Raw genomic sequence first — 12,312 nt, forward strand, 5'->3', positions numbered from 1 at the left:
TTTTATGTTTAATGTTTATAATTACATAAAAAATACTTCCTAAATCTTAATAGCAAGCAAGTGTGAGCTCTTTCAAAGGCCTTTGATAAAGGTAAACTAAGGAATAGAGATGGGATCAACTTTTTACACTTGGTGATCCAAAAGTTGAATGCATATGGAAAGTTGGAGGAAAAAAGGGCACCCATGTTTAACAAGGTGCAGTTCAAGCTCATTACAAAGGCTATATTAGTTGGGTTCCATTTCTCTCCTATTTTCCATTCGAGTCTCCTTTTCTTTCTTTACACTAGTATTAGAGCTGCCATAACTATGGTTTAAGGATTGCTTATGATACTTTTATCATGGCACACACAAAGCTTTGAACAAATGTCCATATCTGATATTTGATTTTGCTACATCAAGAAAATAGTAGAATGCCTTGTTAGCTAGTGGCCTTGGTAGTGTAAGTGAAGAAAGGTGAGGAAGATAGTCCTCTACAAGGATAGGACACATGCATGTGAGTGAGACTCACCTAGTTCAAGCACATAGAGAATCATCATAGATCCTAGTGACCAAGTTTCCTTTGTTTTAGGTCTAGCACTTGGACTTTTAAGAAACCAAGAACATGAGAGCACATGTTGTGCCTTCCCCTTAAGCCTACCACCCTTATGCAGTGCGAAGAAGATCTCTTTGTGATTAGCCACCCTGAGGGGGTGTTATTGAGAAACTAATGCCTACAATGAATGCATCACCTACATCTTGATAAAACCACTGTTGCCAAATGGAGGCATATATTTTCCTTTTCTAGAACACAACACCTTGGAACCCCCCAAGCTCATAATGAAGAGGACAAATTCCTATACAACGTGTCTAGGTGGCCAAGTAGGCTCAAGAACTAGCTAAATGGTAGAAGATGTATACACCAAGAATCTGATGTAGCAAGATGATGTTGGCTTCCTTCTCAAATAAGATGCTTGGTTGCTCTTGGTAGCTCCTCCATTTAGTGAGAGCGTTCTTGCTCTTGGTTGCTCTTGGTAGCTTCTCTCTTTAGTGAGAGCGTGCTTGGAAGAATCTCTTTAAAGATGAGATCTAGAGTTGGGTCTATGTTTCACCTTACTTTAGTTTCTTGAAAGCTTCTCCAAATCCGTTGAAATTTATCCATCGTGATTCTTTTGTTCAAGAATAATGCATCGATCATGGCACTACCTCAACGAAAAAATAGCAATCACTACAATTGCAATCACTAAAATTTTAAAAATGAAGGCGTCTTTTAAACCATGTAGAACATAGAAAAACATCAACGGAAAAGTTCAAGGTAGGCAAATAAAATTAGTGCATTGCAAAACAACTATCAAGACATTCCATAGGCTGAAGAGGGTCATTCGGGCCCTGGGGCTCATCCTAATCTTCTGCACACAGTAATTGCCATCACCACATTCACCTCACTATCTACTACATCCAATTTAGTCCACAATTATAGCTCCTATTTCATTGCATTACCTTCCTCCACTCTCACAAGATCCTCTGCCATACAAATCTTCCCTTCATTCTCAAATCTCGGAGGCTGATGATGTGGTCAATCCATGTGTAACACATAGTGGAAGTCCCTCGTCTTCTTCTGAGCTCACTCCATCATACGATCGAGTTGGAGAGTGCCCAAATCTCCATGATTGCCTAGGCCTTTATTCCAATGTACCCTCGATTCAAATGTATGTTGTCCTCCAGAAGTATGCTATAGGGGGAATGCTTGCAATGGTTTTGACCCTATATGCCCAAAATTGGATGGATATTTGCATAGGTATGTAGTTCTTGAATGCACCTGTGCACGTATCCCAAACCCTCCTCAATATAGCCTTCAATTCCCTACCACCACCCTATGGCCCTACTGGTGCTCTTGCAATGTATGTATTGGACTTTTTTGAGGTCCAATGCTTCCTCAACCGATTGATACTCTTTCGGGTCGATAGGTTCTTGTTGGAAAAGTATTGGTCACCTCCTAGCTGTGAGCTTCCGAATGAGGAGTGCATCGGGTGGGTGGACCATAGAACAAAAGAAAGATATTTGGGGCTACCACATGGACAGCAAACAGGCTGCCATGTGGACAGCATAGAGAAGCATGTACTTGGCAATTGGAGGAGGGCAGAATGCCTAGAGGCTATCCACAATTGGAGGACCTGATTGTGCAGGGTTTGCTTGCTGCAACAACTATGATGAGGTGGTGATGTTAGCCCTAGTATGGACACCTGCAGTAGGCTGCACAGAATGTTTTGGAGCAGATCTAGAGGCTGGAGGAGACCTGAATAGGGGCATAATTACAACAGCATGGAGGCATAGGATCGTGACAATTTTGGGGTCCAAACTGGCTTGGAGAGTGGTCGGGTTTGGGATGTAGGAGCTTGGGCCAGTGGTAGCTTGCCATGTGGCCATGTTGGGCCGGCCAACTAGTCCAAATTTAAGATTGTGAAAAAGTAAAAAGGGCCCCCACCCCTAATGTATAAGCTCATGCCTCATCTAAAAAAAACCCCCTATTGTACACTCAAGTGATATCATAAGTTTCCCCTTGTGAATCCCGTGGGATATGTATACACTTTTGTTAAAATACACCATTTAAATATGAAATCAAACTCTCCAATAAAGTTCAAAGATAGCTCTTTTGAAAAAATAAAATCTTTTAAAAACCTTAAACACCCACCTTCATAAGGCAATTTTGACCAGTACTCTTTTGGAGAGGTGGTGTATCTATACGTCACCTTAAACACCATTGAAATACAAAATGAAACTATGGTTTTATCACTTTGTCCATGATGATCAACCAAAAACATTTCATGCTTCACACAAGCATGTACTAATTATGATACAGTGAATTCCACATTAAAATTAGTTTGAAATTTACATGCAACAGTGCCCCCCTCGTCCACACACACACACACACACACACACACACACACACACACACCCCACATGCAAGCATGCACATGTGCCCAAGCGCGTGCACACACACACATGGGGGTATTGTTTAAGTGTGTGTGGGTGGGTCATTGGTTCACATAATAATAAGTAAATTGAAAATAAGGAATGTGTGTGTGTGTGTGTGTGTGTGTGTGTGTAAACATTCTATTACCTTCCTTCTTTTTCTATGCTACCTAAACAATATATTATTTCCCCTCCTTTTCTTGTTACCTAAACTAACCCCCCTTTTTTACACTAATGATTACCCCCCCTTCCCCCGGGGCCCTTTTTTGCATCCCCAATATGGGCCACCTTTTATTATCATTTACACCTGAATCCCCCCCCCCCTCATTTTTTTACTATCAAACATAGTCACTCAAGCACTCACATACTCACTCAATATTCCCCCCCTCCCCCCCCCCACATAGTTATGATTTATATAACAGTTAAATCAACCCAACCCCCCCCATCCCCCTTGTGGGTTTAGATTTAATCAATCATCCACCAAGGATTACGTTCACGTTTTCACATTTGTGTTAATGTATTATTAGCATTCGTTAATTACTCTTTAAAGTAGCATGAAAACACCATCATCATGTTGTTTACTAGGAAACCGGATAAAACTACCGTCGGTAGTACTCATATAACCGACAATAATAAGCACATTACCAATAGTTATATTGATTCTCTTGGCGGTTTATATTATTGCCGGTAGTATGTTAAGTACTAGCAGTACTGTGGGTTGCAAATTCACAGTTTCCCATGGGGGAAAATCTTTTGGCAAGCTTTTTAATGTGAGCTTTTTTACCATTTCCTTTTTTTTTGCGAGCTTTTTTTAGAAATCCATATGTGTTTTTGTTATAAGAAAGATGGGGAGGTTAGAAAGAGGGGGAGAGGATATAGGATATGTTCATTTTCATAGCATGTGGGAGGGGTGGAAGAGTGTATACTATGCACAAGGGGGGGGCGGATGTGAGTGGCAGTAGGAGGCAAAAAATTATGGAAGATATGTCCATATTCAAAGTAGAAGGGAGGAACTATGGGAGATATGTTCATTTTAAAAGTGTATAATTTGAAACTTTTGACCTCATATTTGGATTCCTCGTTGAATTCCGGTCATTTTGAGTACCAACATGACCATATTCCGATAAAAATTGAAAAAATGGTGTTTTTGTCATTTTGGCCTGTTTTGGGCCTATTTTGAGTCTGCGTTAGCGCAGATTCAAAATAGGCCCAAAACAGGCCAAAACTGAATTCATGACAAAAACACCATTTTTAAAATTTTTATCGGAATATGGTCATGTTGGTACTCAAAATGATCGGAATTCGACGAGGAATCCAAATATGAGGTCAAACCTGTCAAATTATACACTTTGAAAATGAACAAATTTCCCACATGCTCTCCCTTCCCCTTTGGATTTAATAGATGAACATAACTTTCACATTCCTCATCCTCTCTCTCCTCCTTGCACTCCTCTTTGCATACCTTATAAGTTCCCCCTCTACATTCTCCACTATGATAATGAATATATGTTCCAACTCCCCTCCCCTCCCTTCTCCATGCCACCTTACCCATGCACCCGTCCCTCCCCCTTTCCTTTATCTCCCCTCCCCCCCCTCTCTCCTCTTAACTGCAACCACAACCCAAACTTTCAACCCACCCCACTCCATGAACCTCCCCCCCTCTCTCTCTCAGGTGAATGAAAAGCTCACAATATTCATGAAAATTGAAAAAAAGCTCATGACAAAAAGCTCACCAAAAAATCACACCCCTCATCATCCTCATCATCCTCATGGGGTGTGATTTTTTGGTGAGCTTTTTGTCATGAGCTTTTTTTCAATTTTCATGAATATTGTGAGCTTTTCATTCACCTGAGAGAGAGAGAGGGGGAGGGGGGGTTTCATGGAGTGGGGTGGGTGGAAAGTTTAGGTTATGGTTGCAGTTAAGAGGAGAGAGGGGGGGGAGGGGAGATAAAGGAAAAGGGGAGGGATGGTCGCATGGGTAAAGTGGCATGGAGAAGAGAGGGGAGGGGAGTTGGAACATATATTCGTTATCATAGTTAGAGGGGAAACTTATAAGGTATGCAAAGAGGAGTGCAAGGAGGAGAGAGAGGATGAGGAATGTGAAACTTATGTTCATCTACTAAATGTAAAGGGGAAGGGAGAGCATATGGGAAATTTGTTCATTTTTGAAGTGTATAATTTGATAGATTTGACCTCATATTTGGATTCCTCGTCGAATTCCGGTTATTTTGAGTACCAACATGGTCATGTTGGTACTCAAAATAACCGGAATTCGACGAGGAATCCAAATATGAGGTCAAAAGTTTCAAATTATACACTTTTAAAATGAACATATCTCCCATAGTTACTCCCTTCTACTTTGAATATGGACATATCTTCCATAATTTTTTGCCTCCTACTGCCACTCATATTCGCCCCCCCCTTGTGCATAGTATACACTCTTCCACCCCTTCCACATGCTATGAAAATGAACATATCCTATATCCTCTCCCCCTCTTTCTAACCTCCCCAGCTTTCTTATAACAAAAACATGTATGGATTTCTAAAAAAAGCTCGCAAAAACAAAGGAAATGGTAAAAAAGCTCACATTAAAAAGCTAGCCAAAAGATTTTTCCCATGGGAATTTATGCAATGAAATTAAATGAATGCTAGAAATTTTCACCTGTTCAATTCCATACGAAGATTTCAAACCAACGTTTCTTTCGAATCTCAGTGTTCTCGAATTATGGCTTCTACACCAAGGTCCTTCTTCACTGCAATCCTTCTTGTTGCCTCCGCCGTCCTCCTCCACGCTGTTCCTCCTGCGCTACTACACAACACCTCCTGCTCTCCCAGGCCCCTCTGTGGTAACATCAGCATCCCCTACCCTCTCTGGATTATCGCCCACGATCCCTCCTGTGGCCTTCCCGACTACCCCATCCTCTGCAACTCCGACACCCCCTTCCTCGTCACTGACTCAGGCCACTTTGAGATCCTGTCCTTTTACAAAGACTATAATCACTTTTCCATCAACGCCTCAACTCTTAGAGGCAGTTCTCAGAGCTGCAACGGTACACGCAGTTCCCCCCCTGCGCTATCCTTCACAGTCACCAACAGAGCAGGGCCCTTTGCACTATCGGATAATAATATTTTTGTAGTTATGGTATGCCGCTCCTACGGCACATGGAACGGCTCGAGTAGCCTATCCGGTGGTCTTAGCTATTCATTTTCTTGTCAGCCAGGTTGCTTTGAAGATGTTTGCTCCATTGATGTCCTTTATGACCATGGGGTAGCTCCATTGAAGTTCTCTGATCAATTGATGCCCTTCGAGTTCAACTCCTCCTGCTGCTTCTCTTCGCTTCCAGCCGGATTGACACAATTATATTTAGAAGCGGCTGCAGTTGGAGGTTCGGAAAAATGTGGAGTGTCCATGATATTCAATCCATTCACGAATTTTCAGACTAAGTCATACAGTCTGGACATCATATGGGGCATCATGTTTGAAAGTACATCTCAGAATTGCTCGACTGTGAGCACCACACCCGGATATGCTTGTGCCCAACATGCCGATTACATTAAGGTCAACAATTTGAACGCTTATACCTGCCTTTGCTCTGAGGGTCCTGATTATTACGTCGGAGATGGATTCAAGAACGGAACTGGATGTCACGAACCAATTACAGTCCCATCAATTCCTCCGCCGATATATTCTGGAGAAACCGGCTTACTTTTGATAGGTGATTTCTTGCCTCTATCTGTTGTGGATCACTGTAAGAAACTTTTCCTAAGCGCACATCTCTGACATTTTAGTTTCCTTTTCTCAGCTACCCTGCCGACAGGCGTCGTCGTGGCAATCCTCTGTTTCGTGCTTTTCTGCTTTCTAAAGTCTCGAGAGGCAAGCCGTAGGAAGCGAAGGTACTTCAGACTGCACGGTGGTCACAGATTGCAAGAGCTGCTGTCGGGCATTCAAGGGCAAGTAACGCCCAAACTCTTCGCAGAAGCTGAACTAGAAAAGGCTACTCAAAAATTTTCCGAGAGAATGAAACTGGGAAGTGGTGGCTATGGAACCGTTTACAAGGGCATCCTCACAGATGGCTCCGTTATGGCAATCAAGAAGTCTAACCGTGCACAGCAGCCTGGGGAAGCGGATCAATTCATCAACGAAATCATTCTTTGCTCCAACATCAACCACCGAAACATTGTTCAACTGCTCGGTTGCTGTCTCGAGGCACGAGTACCCCTCCTCATCTATGAGTACATTCCCAATGGAACGCTGTCGGAGCATCTGCGAGGCAAATTCGGTACTAACCTGAGTTGGGAAATTCGCTTGCAAATTGCGTGTCAAACTGCAGACGCCATTACGTATCTACATTCTGCTGCATCTCCACCGATCATCCACAGAGATATAAAATCTTCTAACATCCTCCTGGCCCACGACTTCACCCCAAAAATTGCCGATTTCGGTGTGCCAAGACTAAGGGCACTCGATCAGACCCATGTCTCCACGGCAGTGTTGGGCACGTTCGGGTGCTTGGATCCTCAATACTTTGAAACTTTGCGCCTCACTCACAAGAGCGATGTCTATACCTTTGGGATGGTGTTACTCGAGCTAATAACTTCATTGTCGCCAGTGGCAATGGGCAGCAATCTAGCTTTACTGTGTGACAGAAAGTTGAGGACAGGAGAGTTCTCTGAAATCATAGATCCCCATCTCGCAGCTTCGATGAGCGCACAAGAAAAGAGCTCCGTTTATCATTTGGCCAAGATTGCCCTCAGTTGCTTATCAATCCAAAGCGATAGCAGGCCGTCCATGAGAGAGGTTGCTGATCAATTGTGTCGTATCCCATTACGCAGCTCAAGCTGCACGCGGCTCATTGGTCGTGCAATCTCCAACTCGTATGATGGAGTGAGCTCAGAAGAAGACGAGGGACTTCCACTTTGTGTTACACATGGATTGACCACATCATCAGCCTCCGAGATTCGAGAATGAAGGGAAGATCTGTATGGCAGAGGATCTTGTGAGAGTGGAGGAAGGTAATGCAACGAAATAGGAGCTCTGATTGTGGACTAAATTGGATGTAGAAGATGGTGAGGTGAATGTGGTGACGGCAATTACTGTGCGCAGAAGGTTAGGATGAGCCCCAGGGCCCGAATGAGCCTCTGGGCCCGAATGAGCCTCTTCAGCAATGCACTAATTTTATTTGCCTACCTTGAACTTTTCCGTTGATGTTTTTCTATGTTCTACAGTGTTTAAAAGACGCCTTAGTGATTGCTATTTTTTCGTTGAGGTAGTGCCATGATCGCTGCATTATTCTTGAACAAAAGAATCACGACGGATAAATTTCAACGGATTTGGAGAAGCTTTCAACAAACTAAAGTAAGGTGAAACATAGACCCAACTCTAGATCTCATCTTTAAAGAGATTCTTTCAGGCACGCTCTCACTAAAGAGAGAAGCTACCAAGAGCAACCAAGAGCAAGAACGCTCTCACTAAATGGAGGAGCTACCAAGAGCAACCAAGCATCTTATTTGAGAAGGAAGCCAACATCATCTTGCTAGATCAGATTCTTGGTGTATACATCTTCTACCATTTAGCTAGTTCTTGAGCCTACTTGGCCACCTAGACACGTTGTATAGGAATTTGTCCTCTTCTTATGAGCTTGGGGGGTTCCAAGGTGTTGTGTTCTAGAAAAGGACAATATATGCCTCCATTTGGCAAGAGTGGTTTTATCAAGATGTAGGTGATGCATTCGCTATAGGCATTAGTTTCTCAATAACACCCCCTCAAGGTGGCTAATCACAAAGAGATCTTCTTCGAGCTGCATAAGGGTGGTAGGCTTAAGGGAAAGGCACAACATGTGCTCTCATGTTCTTGGTTTCTTAAAAGTCCAAGTGCTAGACCTAAAACAAAGGAAACTTGGTCACTAGGATCTATGATGATTCTCTATGTGCTTGAACTAGGTGAGCCTCACTCACATGCATGTGTCCTATCCTTGTAGAGGACTATCTCCCTCGCCTTTCTTCACTTACACTACCAAGGCCACTAACTAGCAAGGCATTCTACTATTTTCTTGTTGTAGCAAAATCAAATATCAGATATGGACATTTGTTCAAAGCTTTGTGTGTGCCATGATAAAAGTGTCATAAGCAATCCCTAAACCATAGTTATGGCAGCTCTAATACTAGTGGAAAGAAAGAAAAGGAGACTCGAATGGAAAATAGGAGAGAAATGGAACCCAACTAATATAGCCTTTGTAATGAGCTTGAACTGCACCTTGTTAAACATGGGTGCCCTTTTTTCCTCCAACTTTCCTTATGCATTCAACTTTTGGATCACCAAGTGTAAAAAGTTGATCCCATCTCTATTCTTAGTTTACCTTTATTAAAGGCCTTTTAAAGAGAGTTTAAAGAGCTCACACTTGCTTGCTATTAAGCTTCAGGAAGCATTTTTTACGTAATTATAAACATTAAACATAAAATTGAACATGTTACCTTATATTTACTAGTCCTCTTCCTCTTCTCTCATGTGGCACAACATTTCACCTTCCATTTCTCAATAAGTTCACTTACCATCGTCTTCTTAGCCTAATCACAAGCAGCATATAAATTGATCCAGTAACAAGTAGACCACATAACACAATGTGAGCTATGAAAAAAAGAGAAGATCACACTCACATCACCTTCTTATTTGCAAGAGCCACTCATCAAGCACCAGATTACTTATGCATCACAACAAGACAAAGCAACTATAGACACGCCTGATAGATGCACAAAATAAGTGTCTACTAGTGCATCTATTCGCGTGTCTAATAGCACAACTACATTGTGTTTTAGACGCGTTTATAAACATGCAACAGAGTGAAAAATTTAATTACAGGCTGATAAATGTGCATTACTGCTTTCCAAACATTGCCCATGATTTGGCAGAGCACAAAATTTTAAAAAATATCAATGCTATGCACGTGTCATACATGATAATATGCTTTTTGCTAAATGCACATATATAAAAATTAAGTGAGGTCATGAGAATGAGACAATATAATATATAAAATAGTTTTGCCAATATCAATGATGGGCTATAGTTCGATCTCATCCTCAATGAGATCAACCCTTTGCCAAACTATCTACTTCAATATCCAAACCAATGTGGAGATCTACAAATACATTCAGCCCACTACTAGTTCTACTGTCCTCATCAAAATCAGCATCACCAATGGTAGGCTCGTCCTCATCGGTAGTGGCTTGAATATCTATATCTCCTAGCTCATGATCATCCTCATCTCTCGTATCACGATCATCATCACCTCCATGGCCATGATCATCCTCCATACGCTCGATATTAGTAAATGTACATCACTTTGGAACATGGCATAATAGGTATGAGGTGTGACCACCTATTATTATCCACCATTGGTTGATAGACAACCTAATTCAAACACAAATACAAACATGTTATTTTCCTTGCATCGAAGGTATCAAATATTAAAAAGTGAGTATTGTCCCAGGGCTATGTCAACACTCATACAAAGCCACATTTTTATGTTCTGTAACAAAAATCAGATTTGGTTATGCTTGTGCCTTACGTTGTTGACATCATACTCACCGGCCGTAATTTGTAGCAAGCAATGCAGTCCACCTTGTGTCAGACCTTTGACATTACAGATTTGGGCCTCTTATACTACTATCTTGGCATTGAATTTTGGCAAACCCAAGGGGGGATTTCTATGCCATAGACCAAATATTTGAAGGGGTTGTTGCAAAAATTCCAGATGGAGAATAGTAAGCCTGTGGTGGCCACTCGATTGGAAAAAGAACTAAAGCTGATTAAGCATGATGAGGCTAAAAAGTTTGACGGTACTTTGTATAGGTAGCTGGTTGGTAGTTTGATTTACTAATGCTCTATGTGGCCAGACATTGCCTATGTCATAGGGCATCTATCTTAGTTCATGCATTTTCCCATAGTCATGCATTGGAATGTAGTGAAGAGGGTACTCCATTATGTACATGGTACACTTACCTATGGGATGCATTATGCTCCAGATGGTGACATTTTTTTGAGTGGCTTTATAGTTGGTTAGGGGACATAGATGATTGTAGGTCCACTTCTGGCTATCGTTTCTCACTGGGCTCAGCATGTATCTCATGGCTCAATAAGAAGAAAGACCGAGTGTCTCTCTCCAGCAGTGAAGCAGAGTACAAAGCTGTGAATTCAGCCACTATGGAATGTATGTGGTTGATGAAGCTTCTGCATGACTTGCATCATGCTCAGAATGGTGACGCAACTCAGATCTTTTGTGATAGCCAAAGTTGCATTGCTATTGGAAAGAATCCTGTATTTCATGCTCGCATGAAACACATAGAAAATCACTATCATTATGTGTGGGATTGTATTACAAATGGCTTCATCGACCTCACATATTGTTCCTATGAGGACAATGTGGCCAATATCTTCACTAAAATCTTATCAATGCCTCTTTTCACATGATATCGACATGGCTTGGGGATATGAGACATACAAACAATGTCAAAGGTGTTGTAAAATGACATTGTTTTCTTTTGTACTCCCATAGGTTGCTATATCCACATGTGGATGATTTGTGCAACCATGGTGCTTTAGGTACTTCAGGTACTACTGAGACTAGACTCCAAAGTAAGAGTGTCATACACCTGTCCGAACCTAAGCCTCCCTCCTCGCAAGGTACAATCCTTCAAACGTCAAAGTAGATTCCTCTGAGCAATGAATTAAGTTCATCCTTCAATAAGGTCCTTGCCTTCAAGCTCCATTTCTCGTGAAATTCCGATTAAGGCTTTGATACCTTGTTAGGAATGAACCTATATAGAGGGTATCCTGCAGCGAAAGACTTAAGAGCATCCCAGGAATTCACACAGAAGTGTTTAACTATAGAATCAATATTTCTTTACTTGTGTGTACTTCACAACCATGTGTGTGTGTGTGTGCAAATTAGTAAATAGACAATGCTCCAAGAAAGATATAGAATCCACAAAAAGTATATTTTCGTTCAAAACCAAACACAATACAAAAGAGAGATCCAAAGTCCCACCAAATCATGCTCCTCTGATCATACCAAAAGCTCTCATACTATCTCCTTGGTGCTCCTAGATTCCTGAGCCCGTGTGCTTCTCTCTCAGCTTCTATAGACCCTCTATCCTGTGATCTCTCCACCTTACTCAAATGGCTCCTTATATAGGGAGAACCCTCCTCCAAAACAACCGACTTGGTAGGGAGAATTGGGCCAACCCAATCAGTCCCCCCATCCGACTATGCTGGTCTGTAAAACCCCCTAGTGGGGGCACACACTTTGAGGACTAGCTGGCCAGCCCAACATGGCCAGGTGGCAAGCTACCACTGGCCCAAGCTCCTAC

At 42.0% G+C, this 12,312-nt stretch overlaps 1 protein-coding gene across 1 annotated transcript; it reads left to right on the forward strand.

Annotated features, from left to right (window-relative positions):
- Positions 1-5,571: 5,571 nt before the first annotated feature.
- LOC147887248 (wall-associated receptor kinase-like 21) lies at positions 5,572-7,918 on the forward strand. Its single transcript, XM_087394258.1, has 2 exons — positions 5,572-6,665; positions 6,753-7,918. The coding sequence occupies exons 1-2, from the start codon at positions 5,591-5,593 to the stop codon at positions 7,916-7,918; spliced, it is 2,241 nt and encodes a 746-aa protein (XP_087250384.1). The 5' UTR covers positions 5,572-5,590.
- The last annotated feature ends 4,394 nt before the right edge of the window (positions 7,919-12,312 follow it).

This window comes from Dipteris shenzhenensis, chromosome 23 (assembly GCF_047967505.1).
Source record: "Dipteris shenzhenensis isolate YYH24624 ecotype China chromosome 23, Dip_SZ_1.0, whole genome shotgun sequence".
NCBI classification, from domain to species: Eukaryota; Viridiplantae; Streptophyta; class Polypodiopsida; order Gleicheniales; family Dipteridaceae; genus Dipteris; species Dipteris shenzhenensis.

Bases quoted from the DNA above. Each gene is read 5' to 3' on its own strand.
- LOC147887248 (XM_087394258.1), top strand. From the start codon at position 5,591: ATGAATGCTAGAAATTTTCACCTGTTCAATTCCATACGAAGATTTCAA. The intron at 6,666-6,752 runs GTGATTTCTTGC...TCCTTTTCTCAG, and splicing joins AACCGGCTTACTTTTGATAG to CTACCCTGCCGACAGGCGTC.